This window comes from Sinocyclocheilus rhinocerous, unplaced genomic scaffold (genome assembly GCF_001515625.1).
Source record: "Sinocyclocheilus rhinocerous isolate Xijiao unplaced genomic scaffold, SAMN03320098_v1.1 scaffold1158, whole genome shotgun sequence".
NCBI lineage: Eukaryota > Metazoa > Chordata > Actinopteri > Cypriniformes > Cyprinidae > Sinocyclocheilus > Sinocyclocheilus rhinocerous.
The window spans coordinates 814456-836759 of record NW_015632473.1 but is presented as its reverse complement, the minus strand read 5'-3'; the positions used below and the strand labels follow the sequence as shown (position 1 = coordinate 836759).

General features: G+C 39.3%; 1 protein-coding gene across 5 annotated transcripts in view; it reads right to left on the bottom strand.

Moving 5' to 3' along the window:
* Positions 1–1124: 1124 nt before the first annotated feature.
* LOC107742547 (zinc finger protein 827-like) overlaps positions 1125–22304 on the bottom strand; it is an 82106-nt gene continuing 60926 nt past the window's right edge. For 2 of the 5 annotated variants that reach the window (XM_016555563.1, XM_016555565.1), the window contains exons 6-12: positions 20957–21196; positions 19082–19136; positions 18895–18995; positions 12188–12526; positions 8840–9037; positions 7902–8079; positions 1125–3227 (exon numbers count right to left, since the gene is read on the bottom strand). In XM_016555563.1, the coding sequence (XP_016411049.1) occupies positions 2357–3227; positions 7902–8079; positions 8840–9037; positions 12188–12526; positions 18895–18995; positions 19082–19136; positions 20957–21196 (1982 nt within the window). In that variant the 3' untranslated portion in view covers positions 1125–2356. Of the gene's footprint in view, positions 3228–3535; positions 3587–7901; positions 8080–8839; positions 9038–12187; positions 12527–18894; positions 18996–19081; positions 19137–20956; positions 21197–22304 lie in introns of all 5 variants that reach the window. The other 3 variants (XM_016555567.1, XM_016555566.1, XM_016555564.1) reach the window with 3 other exon arrangements.

Sequence of the window (22304 nt, the reverse complement as noted above, 5' to 3'; positions counted from 1 at the left end):
CTTGCATGAATGAAGGAGGGAGAGCATTGTACATCTATGATGGACAACATTCAAATTATTGATCAGATCCTGCTGGCTGGACAAAAAGAGGACTGCAGTTTCGCTGAATGCATCTATCGTTAAAGGATAAAATATTTTAGGACCTCAAGTTCAAGCTTTGCACGTGTTTTCTCATGACATGCTAAGCAGAATTGGTTTATTTAGACCAATATATTGACTAGGCTTATTAATCACCCAATATTTGGCCATGTTGAGCTTATGGGCATCAGCTGATTGGTGTTTGGTTACTAAACCAAACACACGCTACTGTAAGTTACTCTTTTAGCAGCCAATTAAAGTTTCCTACATTCTAAATTCTTAAAATAAATCCGTCTTTCCAGTAACTAAGCAAAGTGCTCATCAAAAGATCAATCCGTTACCGCCGATGTTACAGTTTATCTGTTTTGAACATGAATTAAACTGTATTTGGATCAAAAAGGATTTATTCAGAGCTCGACAACATTATGGGCAGTAAATGTTTTCCATTTTAGAGCATTGGATAGAATTGCGTTCTTGTTTAGAAAAGTGCAATTTTTACAGCACTGTGCAAAACCGCTGTTGAAAAGTTAGCCTGGCCCTTTGGTGTCCAGGGTGGATTTTGAACTCAGCTGTCCGCATTACACATGCCATACGATCCGTCAAAACAGAGCAGTCTGCTGTTTGGCAAATACCTACAGGAAAAAGGCTTTGAATTTGTGTTTTCAACCATTGCAGCAGACAAAAACAAAAAACAAAACAACAATAAAGAAAAAAATTACTTATTACTAGCATTGAGGCTGTTTGACGAGGCAGTCAAATAATTGGCATCAAGAACGTTTTCTATTGGGTGTAAGTGCTTTTGTTTGAAACATTTCAAAAATTTTAAGTGCAATTAAAACTCAAAAAAATCGAAAGGGGAACATAGAATTGTGGTACCATGTTTGCCCACATATGGAAAGCCATGCTTCCAAATATCCTACTCAAAATAATGGCTGCCTCCACATTGCACTTGAGAGCCATTTTCCAATGGGGTTCTCATAATAGCTTGTTAGTACAGGATATATATTTTATATATATATATTTGTATTTTACATTTCAAAGGCTCTTTCAAATTTAAAAGTAATAATAATAATAATAATAATAATAATAAAAAAACAACTAGAAGAACAAAAATTTAAGACACAGAAGGCCACCGAGATACCATTGTTTTTCCATGATCTCACTTACCACAGTCCAGCTACCTCTGTATCACTTTAACATTAACCAACAGAAAGTACATTCATTCAAGTCATTTTTGAACAGGGTTTTTTTTTTTTTTTTACACACAAAATTACAAAAAAGCTCCAAAAAGCACCATTGAATCGGCCTTTGTGACAGAATAATTGGGTCTTTCCCAAAAACCTGTCACCTCATACATCTTGTTAAACGTACAGGTGAGCATTATATGCGTTAGCTATGCACAGGGCGCTTGACTGGTCATTTTTATCTCATGCCTACCGGATACGGCCAGCCCACCTCGGTCAGCTATGGCACAATCTGTAGCGACCAAAAGTATGGTGAAGACATCAAAGGGCTGCATCATGGGTTGACGACCACTGCGATAGTGGTAATGATTGCTTTTGCCATTAGCGTGCCCTGAATGGCTTGTATTAAGAAATGCCATCAGCTGCGCCTCGCAGGTGTCGTAAAGGGCCTTATGCTTGTTGCTGAGGCAAGATTACATTTTGCAGATGGTCTCGCTATTCAGCAAAACCAGTCACCGCCAACAGGCGTGGGGGAAGAAGAGAAAAGAAAGACTACAAAACTATGTACAGCTTGATAAATTAACAAGTGCGTGGTCTGAGGCTTTGCTTTGGAAACAAGACTCGAAAGATAGCAATCCGTTTCATTGGTTTTTGTCGTGCCATATACTGTATACCCCAAGATACTGAGCCCCTAAATGACTTAAAAAAAACATTGCAACACATAGCGAACATGCTTTCGGATTCCTGACAAAATGCACAAAAAAAGCTTAGCGCTTGCGAGCTAATATGTTCTTTGTTTCCTTTTGCCCATCAAAACGAATACAAAACTCGTAATAGATAAAGCACTGTCATTGGATTCCGGGTCATTCACAATTTGTAGAGGAAAACAACTGTTGCAAGACCTCTTAAAAAAGAGCAACGATTGGATTGCGATAGAACAGAAATCGAAATGCCTTGAGCGTGAATAGCTTTTCCTCTGATAAATGGAAGTTTTACTATCATTACTACTTTTTAGGGCAGCATTTTAGTTGCGAGTTGGCTTCGATGATACAGGGAAACGGCGGGTGGAGGAGAAGAAGAAGGGACGAGGATGGTCAAATGGTCTTAGCTCTCTCTGTCAATCCCAGGTATGCCAGGAAGGAGTGTTTGAATGACGTGGGAGAGGGCGGCGACTGCGAGGACGAGTTGGACCAGAATGCCGAAAAGGGCAGAAAGGAGTTTGAGGGCGAGGGGCTGTGGAATGTGAAGCGGCGGGCCGTAAAGAGCGTGGTGAGGGGGAGGAGGTGAGCCAGGTCACAGTTCCTGTACTGATCCAAGTAGCGAGCCGCCAGTGTGGAGAACGTGCCGTTAGCCGAGAGGTAGCGCGTGGTTGGGGTGCCGTCTTGCCGCTTGCTGGTGATCGACAGGGCGACGGACTGCAAGGCTTGAGAGGCGGACAGGTTCATGAGCGGACTGGTGCTCCCGCTGTCCCCGCTCCCGCTGCTGCTCCCACCTCGCTCCAAAAGGCCCGGGTGTGGCGTACCTGGCCGAGCCTCACCTTCCTCGGCGCTCCCCTCCCCGCCTTGGTGCTTTTTAACATGGCGGCTGTAGACGAACGGGTGAGTGGTGGTGAACGGGCACTGGGCGCAACCGAAGGTCTGTCTCGGTGCGTGCTTGAGCCGCTTGTGGAGGTTGAGATTGTCCTTGCGTTTGCAGCTGTAGCTGCAGCGATCGCAGTGGAAAGGCCGCTCGCCGGTGTGCACACGCACATGCTCGATGAGCTTGTTGGCTGTTTTGGAGAGGTAGCCACATTGCTCGCACTTGTAGTGGTTGCCCAGGCGGTGAGCGCGCGTGTGCCTTTCCAGCTCTGCCTGATTGGACCACACGGCTTGGCAGATGCGGCAGCGATACTCCATCTTGTAGTGCGTCTTCAGGTGGCCTTCCATGGCGGCTGGCCTGTTGGTGGAGTAGATGCAGAGAGGGCACCTGGTCAAAAAGGGGAGTAGGGTGTAGGACACAGAGGTGGAAGACATTTAATAATGCACCTCGCCAATGAGAAAACACACTCTGTTCTCTTAAATGGAATGAAGAACACACAAAGAATGGACAAAGGGAAGGGATGAAGGAGGCGTTTAGTGTGTCTTACCCTCTGTCGTGTTTATAAGCTACAGTATGTGTGTATGTATACACTGCTACATGTGAGAGAGGGTGTGTGTGTGCATATGGCTGTGTGGTTGCGGACAGGTTGGAACGGGAATCAGATGAAGGTAAATGAATAAATGAGTGGCACTTACATTTAAATAGCACCTTTCATCTGCTCAGGGCCCCAAAGCGCTTCACAAACCCTGCAGAACAGAATGACCTCAGAAAGCACACTGTGAAGGGCGCCTCTCTACCTCAACACTGAACTAGAGCGCTGTGAAACTCTCTCTCTCTCTCTCTCGCCCTGACTAAAAAAAAAACAGCTGGGCAGCTGTAATACAGCAAGAGTCCCATCAGCTGACAGTAAGCTCTAAATGTATTTGGTCATTGTTGGGTTTTGTGCTCTTGTGTTCTGAATCTGTATTGTGCAAAGACTCTGAAGTTTGTCTAATATGACCAAAAATCTGTTCATAATTTGGAAACATTTTGTAAAAACCCGTAGCAGACAGTGCACCCAGTCCTGTTTTTCAGTAAAAATATCTAAACATACCTAAAACAAAATATGTTTACTTGAGAAGCAATATAGCACTAAATTCTAAGAAAATGTATTTATTTTAAATTTAAAAGTAAATTTTTGGCATTCCACTGGCAATTTTTTTTCTTGTTTTAAGCATAAATCTAAAACACTTTTCTACAAAGTTTATGAATGCATCTAGTAGGCAGCAGGTTAAAAAAATTTTTTAATAGTAAATATATATTTTTTTAATTAACACTGACCAAATGTGTGCCAGCAAAAAGTATGACATCATACAACATATTCCACTGGTACACCTCAATTACAGACCAACCTGGTAATAGTTGGCTTAAAACATGAAGGCTTTACCATCAGATGAATACAGAGAAAAGGGAAGTTAAAGCATAATTGTTTGTAAAAAAAAAAGAAAAAAAAAAAGAAACTGCTTGTGATAAAAGCAAACCATTTCATCCGAGAAACATGAGTCATGTTGAAGACTGTCTTATAGAAAAAAAATCTCTTTAATATCATAGCTCTGTTATCTTTTGGTATGTCTCAGAACCGTTTGAGAACCGTCAAGTTGCTTCAACAAACCGCAAATGAATATTCCATTGAGTTATGAAAAAGTAACCTCTGAGGAGTAACATTTTCCTATGGGGTATTATTACTGCTGCTTTTCTTGGTTACATCTTATATGGGATTATGTAAATAGTATAGAATTAGCAGAGAATCCCCAGAGACTATATGTCTAAAATAAGGACACTTAGGTACAGGTATTTATACATAAAAATATACAGTCCAGTTCCAAACTATGACACCTTGTATGGAATATTCATAAGCAGACATTAATCCAGCCAACTGGAACCCTGCTGTGGGAGAAAGATTCCGTGAAAAAAAAACATGCAGTGATTTGTAAGCAGTCAGCTGCTATACATATACTGTAACATTAATGCCGACCACACACACTTAAACCTCAGAGTCATCGAACCATTACAGATTCAAAATGTAAGAACACATAGTCAAAACAGCAGTTGTTTAAGACACTGATCAACAAACACTCTATTTGCTCAAATACTGTGAATACAAAATAATCAATGGAGGATTTTTTATTTCATTGTTTTTCCTGTGTCTTTTATATAACAGCTAACAAATAAAAAGAGAATAAACCATAGATTACATGCTGAGTCCCTTTCAAATAAGTTCCCATCTGATACATTTTGAAATAAAAGGCAGAAAATAGAAGGCCTGCCTTTATTCACAGTCATCTTAAAATCATAATATTTAAAGGCGTATCATCTTTTTAAACTTTTAATGGAAAATGTGGAATATAAAATTCTCAAATGACACTTCTTGTTCTGCTTTTTATCATAAATGCTAAATAAGACCCCAAGTAAAGTACTGTCTGTCCCTAAAAGTTGATCTAAGCTGCTGCTGATCTAAGTTTATTTTCCTCCTTTACCTGTGATAATGCCTAAGCGCTCTAATGAGTGATAACTACAAACTATCAAATGTGTCTAGCATGGGAAAGCATAGCCATAAATGACAAGATGAGGCAATGAAATCTGAAATACATGACCTTAAGACATGAATTATGTATGTCAAACAACTAGACAAATACAACAGAAAATATCAAAGACTGGACTTTGGGTTAAGTATAAAAAATAAAAAAAGCCCCAAAACAAGATCTCAACTTGGGGGTCAGTATGTCTTGTAAGTGTTTGGAAATCGAGTGTGTATTTGCCTTCAGATGAGTATTCATTGTGTTTAAATGTCTTGTTGTAACTGTGGTGGCGGTTATGACAGGCTGAGAAAGAACAGTGTGAACTGTAGCCTAATGGTCTTGGCAGTGGAGCTGCTCAACAGATGGACAAGTGCTGACTGGCTTGTTGTGATTTCTTCAGATATATTTTTACATGCGGGCCCAGACCTTTTGCAGTAATGTCTACCACAGGCTTTCCAAAGGAAGGGTCTCGTTCCTGAAAGTGCCTGTGATTTGTGTTCACCTGCAGAATTAGTGTCCCTGACTGTCAATAATACTTGCAAAGAGGACTTATGGGGAGCCCTACTTCCCTAAACATTGATGAGGAAAGAAGGAAAAGGTTTTTATTATTTCTTTTGTAAATCAAAATGTGATTCAATAAATTGAAGGTTTGAAGAAGTTTTTAGCAATGTACGTACCAAGTTGTTCTAAACTCGTATAACATTTTCCATGGAACGTAAAAATATCATTGAAATTCTTATCTTTGCAATTACAATGAATAGAACTGTAAATTCTTAAAAAGATTAAAAAAGTATGAAAAATAACAATAAAAATGGTCCATATGACTCATGCTACATTCTTCTATAGTCTTCTAAAGCTAAGTAAGGAACAGACCAAATTTCTTATTTACAGAAAATCTTTCCCTTCAAAAAGCTGTTAACTTGAGAACTGTTACAACCATTCTATTACGATCATTCTGATCAGTTTTGTGAAGCAGATAAACCGATTCCTTGACTATATTTAAACTTTCAAAAGCTAGGGCATGTATCATGATTTCCAAAGAATAATCACTAACATTATGGTCTATTCCTCACAAATAATAACATATTATTCAAAAGACTAGGAATATACGTTGTATGGACTACTTTCAAGTTTTTGCATTCTTTTTGAAGCTTGAAAGTGTCCATTTATGAGTTTCTTTCTTCTGTTGAACACAAAATAATATATTTTGAAGAATTCTGGTAAGCAAACAATTGACGGCAGCCATTGACTTCCATAGTATGGAAAAAGTGCTATGGAAGTCAATGGCCACCATAAACTGTTTGGTTACCAACATTCTTCAATTGGGCTGGGTATTGAGTTTGATACTTTTTGTTCCTTTGAGTCTGTATAAACCTCAACGAGCTGAAAAAAGTTTTTTTATTGAAAAAAAGTAATGTTCAACTGGTACCGGTATTGAAGTCAAGGTATTGGTATCGATATTGAAATTTTTTTAACCACACCCACCCCTATTCTTTAAAATATATTCTTTTGTGCTCAACACTCATACAGGTTTGGAACAACTTGAGGGTGAGTAAATGATGGAAAAAAATTTCATTTTCGGGGGAACTATCTCTTTAATTGGTGAACTTGTTCTTTAAAAACATATTAGCTGTAAAGTGAGGTTATAAGTAGTAAATTCATATCTCTGACTCAGTAGAGTTGTGTGCTCATATGTGTTTCAGGCACATTCAGGAACTCTCTGTCTATAACATGCTTCCACTGTATGCAGCTCCACAGAGAGGTTACCCTGAAGCACTGCTCGATGAACTTAGCTCATTTCTGAAACATCGACCAGTGCTCCTGGATAGACTCGGTTTAAGGCTACGTTTACACAACAACGATGTAGTCAAAAAAACGGAAAAGTTTTTCCCTTGCGTTTTTAAAAAGTTTAACGTATACACGACAACGTTTTCAAAATGATTCGCGTTTACACATAGCCGCGAAAACGACCAAAAACACTGTATAACGTATGCCAGGCCAGTAGTTGGCGCTGTCACCTTGTTAGTAAACAGTACCTGTAGGGAAGTGACGATTAGCTCTTTGTGGGCGGGAGCATAGATATGTATATATATCTATGGGCGGGAGTTCTGTCACTAAAATCACCACACCGACTGTTGCTCTACTCCTCATTCATAGCGATAGCAGCTTGCGCACAGACGTAAACAAACAAGCAATATGGCGAAAGCAGTGAGTATTGGGTGTTTACACGGAAACGATAACGGTGGCGTTTTCAAAAACTTGCTTTTAAACGTTTTTAAACCCGTTTTCAAAAATATGCGTTTTCAGTGCCCAAAATACAGTTGTCGTGTAAACGAACAGGCAAAACGCATAAAAAGTTTCCTGTTTTTGCCTGAAAACGTTGTCGTGTAAACGGCTCCTAAAACCTGGCCTGTGTCCTGTCTAAGGGGGTAGGGGCTGAGGTAGGGTGGGGGCGGGTTTTGTGAGGTTGTGGGGAGGCACGTGCTGTACTTGCTTTCCTTACTTGAGCCCTCCAGCGGGGACGGTGTGGCACTTCTTGTGCTCCAGGAGCTGCTCGGGAGTCTTCATGAACTTGTGGCAGACGTCGCACTCGAACATGCGCGTGATCAGGTGGATCTGTAGGTGCCGCTCGTACATAGGTCGAGTTTTACACACAAAGTTACAGAAGACGCATTCAAAACCTAAGAATTGGGTCAGGAAGAGAGAAAAATGTCATTATCATCTCTATATAATATGTTGTGTCAGCATTAGTTGGTTATGAGGAACTTGATCATCCAAAATTACACATTTAATCAATTTAATAGCTTAGTGATTCTCTTTAGGGCCACTGGTGGTTTTCAATCTCTATAGACCAAGGGACCCCCAACTCAGGGACCCTCGCCATCATTTTTTTCATGGTAACACTGTATAATAACTTCTGTTAACATTCTTGAACTACCATTATTACATTATATATGTTAATAATGTTAATGTTTACTTAATAAAAAGTCATAAAAAAACAGTATTTTTTTTTATCTAGACTACCTTTTAAAGTTTGGGATCACTAAAATTTTTTCAATGTTTTTGAAATATGTCTCTTATGCTCACCAAGGCTGCATTTACTTGATCATAAATACAGTAAAAATACAGTAATATTATGAAATATTAAAATAAAAATAACTGTTTTTATTGTAATAGACTTTAAAATGTAATTTATTTCTGTAACGGAAAGCTGATTTTTTAGCAGCCATTACTTCAGTCTTCAGTGTCACATGATCCTTCAGAAATCATTCTACGGTAATATGCTAACTTGCTGCTCAAGAAACATTTCTTATTATTAACAATGTTGAAATGATTTAATACATCCTTGCTGAATAAAAGTATAAATTTATTATTTAAAAAAAATCTTACTGAATGCAAACTTAAAAAAAAAAAAAAAAGAGTAGTATATAAAAGCCTCACCTTTCTCTGCTTTTTCCTCTGTTCCTGGGCCTGAGCTTGATTGACTGCCCGCAGAAGAAGGCGGGGCTAAAAGGCTTTTTAGTTCTTCATTACCTTGGGCAACATCTCCACCTTCAGAGCTGTTGAGGGAGTCACTGAGGGCTGAGAGAGAGGAGGAAGTGCTCTTGGTCTCACTGAGAGGGCTTCTGGAATTGAGACCTGTGTGGGATAAAAAAAAGAAAGAAAGAGATATTATGGGTCACTTCCTGAATATAAGACAAACTCCGTATTTGAATGACATGATGGTATCAAAGACTCGGCTTAGCTTAAGCCATCAGAGAATTAGGCGGGAGCATCTTTCAGCGCTCAAGGTTTGATAATGAATTCTGTAATGAGTAAAGCAAAAGGCAGAAAAATCCTCCAATTGATCGGAATCCACCCAGTGAGCCGGGCTGGAATATGTATGCCTAGAGCAGTGCGGCATTAAGCCTTAAAAGTCGGGAGGCGGGCTCTATTCCCTAAGAGGCACTCTTGCGGGTTTAGCCTGACTTCTGTATCCAAGCAGCCAGAACACTCAAGCCTGCGCTCTTATTGATCTACGTTGAGCCTGAGAGTGGCAGGGGAGGGGGGCTGCCTAGGTCAGGGCCGCCACAGCTAAGATGGCGGGAGCATCTCAGGCCACGGCTCTCCCCTAGGTCTCTCAGAGCTCACGAAATGGCCGATACCAGCTCTCACACATGCTTCACTCACATGTTAAGGCCGCCGTTCCTTTGAACGAACGCATGCGGAATACAGAGTAGGTGGTCATGTTTAATCTTTTGTCAGCTGCAATGACATCTTTGAATACAGATGCGCTGTGTGACTCGTATGCGTTATGAAGAGTAGGACTTCATCTCCGTGCATGGCCTCTATAAGGCTACTGTACGCGGTAGACGAAATATCAGGATGAATTAACGTCCAGGTTTAGCCGAACACCTGCAGTGTAAAGCAAAGCATGTGTGATGGAGAGAACAGCTGCCAGGCGGGCACCCATTGGGACAGCCACAACTCTCAGCCACCTTCCTAAGCAGGAGACAAAGAAGTGCGGGCTGGTAGGCGTTGACCTGAGGTCAGCCAATCTGCAGCAAGGGGTGTCTCTGGCAGGGTGCTAAATCGCAGTTGACAAACCAACTTGTTCTTTTGCTGTCACTCTCTGAGCTCACTGTCTTGCTGAAAGTGGACTCGAGCTCAGTGGCGTGAGGGTGAGTGTGGGAGACATGGCGGTGTTGGGCTACTTGGATGGTTAGTTGTGAGCGACTAGGGCTATCGATTTTTCAGCCTTCTTGGGTCTAATAACATCAGGCCTCACAGTTAAATATAAACTCACACACCCACTCAAATGTTAACCCCCAGTCAGTTCCATGACCGACTAAAAATGAACCCCACGCACAACCTGAAGATTGAAGTGTTTGTCTATAATAACCCTGATGAGTTTCTGTGTCAACAACATCCACCCAGTGATTCAGACCTTAGCGGTGTAATTTCTGCATCACTAGCACCACAAAATGGACCGTAAAAAACAACTACGGTTTTCAAACAAGTCAACATTGTCACTACATTAAGTGACTTTTCAGACCCCTTTAGCAACTAGCGAAAATTGCCTAGTGACAAATCTAGCAAATCTGAATCTAAATCTTACCTGAATTAAATCTTACTTAGTTTCCAAGACTCAGTTGTATTTAGCAACATTTAGCAAGCAGGCTTTAGCTGCTTTCCATTGAATGTAGTTGGCAGTAATACAGGTTTTCCAAACACTCCTACCACTCATTTACTTTGCACCATGTTTAGTGTTTTGCCTCAACTTCTTGCAAGCTGACAAACTAATTTTGAGATTATTTATGCTAAGAGCCCATAATCTTGTAAAACAGAGTAAATATAATTACAATAAAAACGTAATATATAATGCAATATAAAATGCTCCTGACACTCCAGGTCTAAAGACTACAATCTAGTTGTGCGACGAGAAATCTAATACCATTGGCGATAGCTGGGAAAATGTTTGCAGTTGCACATTTTGCGAGGTGGCACGAGTTTAAGGGATAGTTCACCCAAAAATGAAACTTGTGTCATTAATTACTCACCGTCATGTCCTTCCAAACCCGTAAGATCTTCATTCATCTTCAGAACACAAATTAAGATATTTGATGAAATCCGAGAGCTTTCAGACTCTGCATAGACAGCAACGCAACTACCACATTCAAGGACAAAAAAGGTAGTAAGGACATCATTAAAATAGTCCATGTGACATCAGTGGTTCAACCGTAATTTTATGAAGCTACGAGAATACTTTTGTGCGCAAAGAAAAAAATAATGACTTTATTCAACAATTCTTCTCTTCCCTGTCAGTCTTCGATGCGCGTTCACGAGAGTCCCACGACGCATAAATGTGGTGCTGGTGACGCAGGAGCCGGCGTTCTGACATAAAACACTGATGCGCTGAGACTTGTTTACAAGCAGAGGAATGCACATGCATGTGTCGTGGTACTGGCGTGAATGGTGGTGGAGACTGACATGAAAGAGAAGAACTCATTGAATAAAGTCGTTATTTTTGATTTCTTTGCAGTTGAACCACTAATGTCACATCGACTATTTTAACAATATCCTTACTACTTTTCTGGGCTTTAAATGTGGTAGTTGTGTTGCTGTTTATGCAGGGACAGAAAGCGCTGGGATTTCATCAAAAATATCTTAATTTGTGTTACGAAGATGAATGAAGGTCTTACGGGTTAGGAAGGACATGATGATGAGTAATTAATGACAGAATTTTCAGTTTTGGGTGAAGTATCCCTTTAATTACATCTTTCTAATTATGTCTAATTACACAATCGGTACACAACAATGAATAAACAAATGAATAAACCAGTCCTCTTTAATAAGTCAGTCATTAAGGTTCACAAAACAGTCTGAAACCTTTTTAATTTTTAGTTCCAAAATCTTTCATTTTAGGAAATCATGACTGTCTAGCATTTTTTTTAGTCTGGAGTCCTGCACTCTGAACTTACCTAATTACAACTTCAGCAGAAGCACTTTTGAGTTTCAAAAGAAAAATGCAAATATTATGATGGACTTGCGCCAATGTTGACAAGATCAGAAGGTATGTTTGGCACCCTGCTAAAAAGACCAGACTGGTTTGTACTGGTTGGATGCTAGTCTAGCTGGAGAACCAGCACTGCCGTGATGTACCCCCAAAACTTAACCAGCATGGTCTTTCTGGAAAAGCTGGTTGACCAAGATAGTCATGCTAGTTTAACTAGTAAGTTCACACACCAGCATCCAAAACTCAAGGTTTCAACAGGTAATGTGTAAAATGTAAGAATGGTGAGATCTTACCTGCGTGCCCTGCACTGATGTGAGCTTTCATCTCGGTCTCGTCCACACCCACATACTCACAGGTGCTACAGCAGAGCGAGAACATCCACTGCTCTTTGTCTACATGAAGAGACATATGACTGACAAACTGAGCGTTAAACTCTGTCTGAAAGCCGCAGACGTGGCAGCTGTAGTAGTAGGGGCAGTTTTTGAGCTCTGGGCCTTCGTTGGTAACAGCGGTAACAATCTGCTCGGCGTCTGTGTTCACCAGTTTGACCGAGTGGATGGTGAGGTGCTGGTTGAGGTTGGCTCGGCACTTAGCCGCGTACGGACATAAATGACACTTATACTTCCTTTCTTCTGCAGAGACAAACAAAAGAGCATTTAGAAAGCAAACAAACAGCATACACTCTTTATAAGGTGTCCTGTCTCTTCTTGGCTATTCTGAGATCAGAAGATCTCTACTCTTGAGGCTCACCATTCCCACGGGGCTTTATTTTTTATTTATTTATTTGTTTTGTAGTCCAGACTGAGATGCATTTGAATGGACTGTGATCAGACGGCTCACTGATGCTCCTCAGGGACCTGCGGGACACGATTGTTCAAGGATCAGACGAGGCTGGTCATGGTTGTGCTGTGCTCCAGGGGAGCTTGGTGCTTGGGGAGGCTTCTTTACAGCTTAGTAATTACTTAGGTACTTTTCCCATCAGGACTAATCAGTAGCTTAATCTCTTTTAAGGAAGGGTAATCTAGTGATCCAGTGAACCTTATTTACTTACTTAGGGAATTACTTGTCATAATGACAACATACAATGTTGCTGGACATGTATGTATATATGTGAAAATATAACATGCAACAAAGCTTGTTTTTCTAACTGTTGTTGTGAACCAGCAGATGTCCTTAACCTGGTCAACTGTTAAAAGTTGTTAGCCAGGTAATTTAACATTGTAGTTGTGATTATGGATGCGTGCTTAAAGGTCGGGACACACCAAGCTGATGGTCAGCCGTTGGCGAGCATCTGTCGAGGTAGTTTTTTTGGTGTGTTCCACACGTTGGCTCTTGTCATGTTGACATGTTGAATCGGCGTCAGGACTGTTAGCACAAGCAAAACCTAAAATAAAACTCCAGAAAGGTGTAAAATATGTGACCTTTAAGTTTTAGCGCCATGTCGCATTGATCAACATGCCATTTCATGTTGCATTTTTATTGGCTGGTCAGTAAACGTAGGTCGTAGCAGCAAACACACTGTGTGATGAACATGCTGAATTTCTGAGACTGTCAGAAAATGGTCACAGGCTATCTTTGGTCGCAAGACTGTGACAATGGCTGTCTTTGAACCTCTCTCACTGCATGACATAGGACCACCTTTTAGAAGACCACCTTTTCACAGAAATCGCCACAGTTGTTTCACAATGCCAATCTTTCATCTGAGACAGCTGAAAATCGTGCAGTGTGTAGAAGGCTTTAGACAGTTCTTCTGATGCAGAACACACATGTTAGTTTGCAGTCGGCTGTAATCTGAGTGGCGTGTTCAAGCACAGCTTTTTGGTCCAGATGCCGCCGACACGAGGCGACAACACCGTTGGTTTTCGTCGCCATTAGTTCTTTAAAGTCGGCTTGGTGTGTCCCGGCCTTAAATGTGATACTATAATTTTGGGTTTGTAGGTCATATCAATGACTTGTGTTTTTTTTTTCTTATGCATGTACCGCAGCATTCTGATCCATTCAATAAACATTCAAGGGGCTTTTTGGATATGCAGCGGGTGTGTGCCCGTCCCTTTGGACTTGTGGTTTGCTCATAAATAGGCACATTTTTTACAAATGCTGTCATAAGCAATGTAGCCTCAGGATTGATGGGGGCATGGCAAGGAAAAGGGGGGCAAGTGGTTAGGGAGAAACAGTATTTTTTTGGCATATCAGAGAGGATTTAATGGTGGCAATTAAAGAGCAGATGCACTGGCCTTGGACGCAAGACCTGAAGGACATTTTCATGGGGCTGCTCGTATCTTCTGCCAGAGACCAAACCCAAAAGTCCTGATGGGAATAGTGTCTCAAAGTGGCCCAACGGGAGGGGTTGTCTGACTTGTCGGCACGCTCCCTCAAGAAGTCACAGGGAATGATGCTAAAAGTGCCCCTTTACTCCTCACAATGATCTTGGCTGAAAGACACTTCTGAGTTAAATATATACGTCTACAGGGCGTTCTAATGTCAGGGTGTCAATTTCATTGTTATCATGCACAGTGATGCCAAAGTTTTTATTGGTCCTAAAGCACCCGTTAAAACTAATGTAAGCCATCTATCCTGTGGTAAGTTCTGAAATCCATCATTATTTTAAAAGACATAAGGATAAGTGATGTATTGCTTGCCTGCTCGATTTTACTGATGATGTATTACTTGCTTCAGAAAAATGAGGCACATTACATCAGTTTTAAGCCAATGGGGGGAAAGTAGGGAAATTATGACCCAGAAGAAACTTTTATTGCTCAGACCCTTCCCTTTTATAGATCAATGGAGTTCTCGGTTATGTTTTAAATAAGTAACAACTTTTTCTCTCTTTTAAAATTCCTTAGGTGAAATAAAAACTGACACAAATAAGACAATAGTTAATATACAGTAAAACGACTACACTTAATAATATAGCTCAGATATTAAAAGAATCGGATGAGAAATATTTCAGAAAAAATATGATGATGAGGCAATGTGTAGCTACTGCTGTCACACAAAATCATGTCGGAGGAGACGACAGGTGAAAGCGAGACACTCTAACCACAACTGGAAAAAAAAAAACTTGCCAGTGTGGGAGTTTTTTTTAGATTCCATTAAACAGCAGGATATTAGACATCCCAGTTTGCAGGAAGTGCAAAAAAGTATTTTTTGTACATTTATGATTCAAAATTCTCTCTCCCTTCCTACACTGGTGTTTGCGATTCATTTGCCAAAAATGAGAAAAGTTAAAGATGAATTTGACTGATAACTTTATTTAGTTTCTAAAGATATCACAATAATATTTTCTTTTAACCATGATAATTATGTAGTGAAAATCTGATATTGTCATAGCCCATCTCTACAGTGGCAACAGAGAATCCTCCCCTCATTTGACTTAAAGGGAAAGTTCACCTTAAACAAACAAACAAATAAAGAAAGAAAATAAAAACTGCCATTATTAACTCACCCTTCAAGTCGTTCCAAATTTTGAAAGACTTCCAATCAGCAGTGGTCACAGATATTTTTCACATTTTTTTTTTTTTTGTGTTCCACGAATAACATGAGGGTGAGTATTACACCATAATTTAATTTTTTGCATAAACTACTGCTTTATCCCCAAGCAAGATCTCCTTATACCACTGACACATTTAAGCATCAAACTTAATATTATTGGATGATGTTTTGACCATATTTGAATCTTAAAGATTCAACTTGATTAGTAGTGCCACACTACCAGCATGAATTAGCATCGCTAAACTGCATAATTAAACAAGGGTGCCATGTGTGTGCCATCTCCCAGCCGTCCCCCGCGCTGACCTGCACTGCATAAGAGCTTTAATTAAAACTACAGTGGGTGTTTTGCCCTTTGCTTCAATCTATGAGCGAGTTTAGAAAAGGCAACACACAATCAGACACAGGGTCCTGAATCAGCCTCGTCACCCCCGGGGCCCACGGTTCCACTGAGTCACAGCGCTCATAGGAACCTGTGCGTCTGACTCACGTCCCACCAAGCGGCAGTGCGGCGTGATGTGGTGCTGACAGCTCTGGTGTGACACAGAGCCTGGGGGGACTGCAGGGAAAAGATGGCACCTTCCCACAATGCCTCAGTGGGGGACTTGAGCGGACGAATGCCTGTGCAATGCTTATGACTCTCACCTAATACCTTCATTTTCTTGTTGTTGATGCATTTTTCTCAGTCTCTCTTTCTCCTTTGCCATTAAAAAGACTGGCATTGCTGGGAACCAATATCTATTTACCAATATATGTTTTAACAACCATGCTCCCTAACAAACTTAAAGAGATAGTTTACCTGAAAAGTAAACTTCTGTCATCATTTACTCACCTTCATGTCCAATCTATATGAGTTACTTTTTTTGCTGAAAATAAAAAAGATACACTACCATTTAAAATTTTGGGCTTGATTGATTGATTTTTTTTTTTATTATTAAATAATTTTTTTAAATTGACTGAATCGTTTTATTTTAAAAGAAATTGATGCTTTTATTCATCAAGGACACATAAAAACCGATCATTTAAAACGATACCAACATTTTCTGTCTTTCTATCTATAATCTTCTGTTGAAAATCCTAAAAAAAAAAATCCACAAAACATTTAAGCAGCACAACTGTTTTTAACATAGATAATAATAAGAAATATTTCTTACGCATATTAGAATGATTTCTGAAGGATCATGTGACACTGAAGACTGGAGTAATGATGCTGAAAATTCAGCTTTGCCATATATAAAAATAGAAAACAGGTATATTACAATAATATTATAATTTTTGTTTTAATTATTATTTTTGATCAAATCAATGCAGCCTTGGTAAGCATAAACGACTTTAAGCATTAAAAAATCTTAAAGATTTAAAACTTCTGAATGGTAGTGTATTTTGAAAGTTTTTTTTTGGTCCATACATGAAAGTCAATTGTTTTTGGACCGCGTTGACTTTCATATTTAAAAGAAATTGATGCTTTTATTCATCAAGGACACATAAAAACCGATCATTTAAAACGATACCAACATTTTCTGTCTTTCTATCTATAATCTTCTGTTGAAAATCCTAAAAAAAAAAATCCACAAAACATTTAAGCAGCACAACTGTTTTTAACATAGATAATAATAAGAAATATTTCTTACGCATATTAGAATGATTTCTGAAGGATCATGTGACACTGAAGACTGGAGTAATGATGCTGAAAATTCAGCTTTGCCATATATAAAAATAGAAAACAGGTATATTACAATAATATTATAATTTTTGTTTTAATTATTATTTTTGATCAAATCAATGCAGCCTTGGTAAGCATAAACGACTTTAAGCATTAAAAAATCTTAAAGATTTAAAACTTCTGAATGGTAGTGTATTTTTAAAGTTTTTTTTTGGTCCATACATGAAAGTCAATTGTTTTTGGACCGCGCTGACTTTCATAAAAAGGACAAAAAAGCTAAAACAATAATCTTCTTTTATATTCCAGGTGAATTAATGAAAATAAAATTTATATTTTTAGGTAAACTATCCAGTTCCCTTGTTCAGTCAGCTGGATACAGGTTAACAATGCTAAATTTGGGGTCAAAATATACAGAGTTCATGACACTGCAATAAAAATTAAAACATTGACGCTTAATTGAGACACTAGAGCATTTACATCAATGCCTTGAAGTGGTTAATGGTTTAATTAGTGTTATTAGAGAGAGAAGAGACAGCCTCCGCAGTGATGCTGAAGATGACTCGGGGCAAGAGGAAAGGATAGAAGAGGAGTGTTACAAACACACACACACACACACACACACACACACACACAAAGGATGACACAGACCCAATGAACATAAGTATACTCATGCAATTAAGTGAAAAATATAAAAAGAAGATGTAAAAGCAGACAATGCTCTTCATCTGATCCAGCCATGAGCAACATGAAGGCAATTTTTTATACAGAAATGATCAAATTGGCCATACAGACACACACGCAAACAAACAAACACTGATTCAGTTTATCTTTTTGGCATAAATACAGAACTATTTTAGATCAATTCATTATTTTTCAACCACTGATTATGCTGTTAAAAATAAAAAATTAGAGCTCTTTGTCTTAACTAAGGAGTGGGAGTTACTACCCACACCGGGTCAGAAGGTGTTAGACACTTAGCAATGAAATGCCAAAAAACATGGAGTAAGAGAAAGAATTTGAAAGAGAAAGAGAGAAAGAGATGAAAAAGGTAGACAAGGGTCATGGCCGCTCTTATGTGATTTGTGTACGTCCGCTTTGTGTCTGCGCGTAAGAACCAACGCATGTCTGAGTGTGTAGTGAATTAACTTTCACGCACCCTGGACTCGAAAAACCCAATCATTTTTTCATTAACTGGTGTAGGGAATCGGGCCAGGCGAGCGCAAACTAATTACCCTTTGCCAGAGGGGCCAGTAGAGGGAGGCAGGGAGTGCCAGCTGCCCAGTGCAGCGGTCTCAAAGCTGGGTGGGTGCGCGAGGGGCCACTGTAGCCTCGCATTAGATGAGAGGGGCGGCTTGTATGCATAGATCTATGTAGATGTGAGCAGGGTCCAAAATGAACACCAAAGCCGCATAAAAATGACTTGTTAGTGGACAGTACCATTGAAAAGAACATAATGTAGAGCCTACATTGAATTGTACAAACTACAATCTGACCATGAGTGATGTGAGTGACATACTAGTATCTACTAAACACAGATCATAGGAAAAAATCTGAATTCATGTGTTGATTTTTTTTCTGCAGAAGTCTGTCACGACATATACTGTATGTGGGATATTCCTCACATTAAAGCACCAAAAACACATATTAGGAACAAGTATTATAGGATATGTGCTATTTGTCATTAATACGCATGGGAAAAGAAACACTGAAATAATCCCACTCTCATAGGGACAGAATTTTATATACACTTTTGTAAGCAGAAAAAAATATATTTATGAGCAGGTGTGTCATAAAGGCAATTTGTGAGCAAGTATAGGGTCCTGGTTGGTGCGGAGGAGGCGGTCTTACCTTGCTGGGCAACCCTGCTTGAAGATCCGGCTTCAGCTGGGGAAGAGCTCTTGGAGCGCGTGCTGAAAGGTGATTGTCTAAAGCGGTCGTCTAGGAAAGGGCTGGGAAATCACAAGCTACCATTAGATTCAATAAATGTCATTCACTACATTCTGGCAGCATAATAGGTGCACAATGGTAAACCTACCTGTGTATGCCGAATGATGCATTGTCTTTGTTTTCGTTAGCTTTACTTACTTTTTCTGAAAAAGAAAAACACAATGGAGTTAAAAATAGGCTTGTTTTTGTGTTGTACTTACAAAAATCATATGCCGGCAGTAGGTGTAAATAAGGCAATTATTTGTTAGTAGAACTATTCCTTTATAAAGCTGACCATTAATCCATCCCTGATAAAAAGACAATCATAGCTGGTCTCCAGCATATATTGTGTTTTGCATGCTGATAGATTAGAATGCTGTTTTGCTGGTGATGCAAGAACCAGTTTTTCCAAAATTGCTATAAAATAGTTTTTTCCCCCTTTAAAATTCATTTGTCAAACTAAATCATTTTGGGTAATTCTTCTAAATGCAAGATCCAGTTTCACCAAAATTGCTATAAAACTGTTTTTCCTCATTTGTCAAACTTAATAATTTCTGGTAATTCTTCTAAATGCAAGATCCAGATTTATCAAAATTGCTATAAAATCGTGTTTTCTTTATTTGTCAAACTCAATGATTTCTGGTAATTCTGCTAAATGCAACATCCAGTTTTACCAAAACTGCTATCATTTTTTTTTTCTCCCTTTAAAATTCATTTGTCAAACTAAATAATTTCTGGAAATTCTGCTAAATGCAAGATCCAGTTCTACCAAAATTAAAACAATAATGAAATTAATTTTTATAGTCATAAAAATAAATAGTTTCAGTTAATTTTATGATTGTGCTTTCCCACCAGCTAGACCAGCATGAACCAGCCAGAATGGAATTAACAGAATGGAATTCTTGTTTTCCAGTAAAAATCTAAACATAAAAGTTAGTAAATATATTCAGAAAATATATTTGACGTCTTTTTTTTTCTTGTCAATTTATTTGTATTCTTGTTTTAAGCAAATATCTAGCAACATTTTGACAATGGGGTAGGACAAATACATAATTCATTTGAATACATATTAGAATTTAATCATTCAAAATAAATTCTCTGAAAAATATATTACACAATTTTACGTTAGATAAAACAGGACAGAAATACTAAATAATAAATAATTCTGCCATGCATGCTGATTTAAGACCGTCTTTTCAACAGGGATTGCAGTGGTTAGATTTTTTTTAACCATGTTTTGCCAAACTGCTTTTAAAATCTCGAAAAGCAGAGGGCAAAAGAGAACAGTGTCTCATATCTGTCTGTCTATCTGCCTGTCTTTCTCTCTTCTGGTGGTCTGGTAATGACCTTGCTCCCTGGGTGGCACTTCCTAAGCCCCCTCTCCCTGACACCCTCTCGGTCACACAGCTCACAGAGGATGGAAGGGCTCTCTGCGTTGCCATGACAATGCTGCACAGGAGCAAGAGGGAGAGAGAGAGAGAGAGAGAGAAAGAGAGAGACAAGGGAAGTGTGTGCAACCGAGTGTGCTTGAGCCAGAATGTTTGAGAACAATCTGAGGGAGTCGAGGGCTAGGGGTTATACATACACACTGTGCAGCTACACACCACTCCCATGGGGTAGGGGGGGAAATGGGAGGGTGCGAATGGCGTGCGTGTGAGGTTCGTGTATAGATATATATATATGTGTGAGTGGGGGGAGGCTTTTTGTGATAGGCTTCCGAGGTGCTAGATGGCATTTAAAGAGAGCCGTAGCTGGCAGCGAGGAGCGCTGGGGGCAGGTTTGTCTCTGCTAATCCTCAGAACGCTCTTGGAAGAAAAGCTCAATCCTGCCATCATTTAACACCACAAATATCCCTCCACTCTCTAGTGTGTCAGTGCAGCAATTAGAGAAGACGATGAAGAAGAAAACCTGAAGACTGTCGCTGCGGAGAGCTTTTTTTTAAACGGACAGTCCGCCCTTCGTTTCTTCTGTCATAGAGACTTACCAGACAGTTTGAAAAGCAGCTCAGAGGCCATTTTGACTGATATGTCCTGGGAGAAGAGGTCATTTTGGGGGCGGGGCAAATGATCTGGGAGGTTAACCATTGGTTCCTTCTTCTCACATCCCCTTGAAGTGCTGAAGCCCAGTAGATGAGAGGAGGGAGGGGCCAATTCTAGGGGCGGGTCCACTTCCATAGGCTCCGCCTTCACTATGACGTTCTGGTGGCAAGCTTCTTTGTTATTCTCTGAAAATGCAAATTAAAGTGAATGTTAATCCATTTGCAAACAACCACTATAACACTGATTCTAATTAGCAGTGCATGCTAAGGATAGAGATTTCAACAAACTCCTAAATCTAAGTGTTAAACTTCCACTTCAGGCAAAGATTTCAAGTAATGAAAGCTTTTTGCAGAAGTGGCCATCGCCATGAGTATATTTGGTAACGGCCTCAATGGTTTGAAATCGTCTGACTCGAGACTAGAGCGGTGTCATTTGCGATGTGATAGTCAGTGGCAGTCCTGAGGCGAAATCGTGCATAAGGTGCTCAGATGCCTCCGGATGATCCTTGGAAAAAGTTACTGCTCTGAACGAGAGCGAGAGAAACAGAGCGGCACAATCCCATGAAATTACCGCAGATCCGCCACAGGTGATACTTCATTTCTTTTATTTTAAAAGTAATTCTGTATGCAATCCTCATTTTTACGGATTATAATTTGATTATGTCTTTGCAAATGTAACTGTAATCTATTGGAATGCATACATACACTTTTTAGTATAGCCTATTGATTATGCTTCTCCAAGTACTCCATTTTTACCAAGCCTGGAAATGAATGACCTCAAAACATGTGGCACATTGAGCAGTGGTGTTATTACTACAGATGCACAACAATATAGTACCATATTGATTATTAGATTATTGGTACCATTTGATTATTAATTTAATTTAATTTAAATGTTTTTTTGAAATAAGTCTTATGCTCACTAAGTTACATTCAATATATTCAATATATTATATTCAATATTATAGAAAACAGAAATATTGTGAAATATTATTACTGATATGATTTCTTTTTGAATATATACTGTATATATAAACATGATCCTTCAAAAATCTGTCTAATATGCTGATTTGCGGCTCTAGAAATTTAGCTTATTGTTAAAAACAGTGCTTTACATTTTTTACATTCTTTAAATGCAAATGAGCTGCTGATCCCCGCCCCCTTTTCCAGAATAGAGCTGCGCCATTACAGCTCGCACCTGCTAAAAACATCTGTTTTAGTTCTGATTATCATGTTTATCGCGCTGAAAGCATGTGTTTTAAACCATATTAGTTTAAACTTCAGATATAAGGTT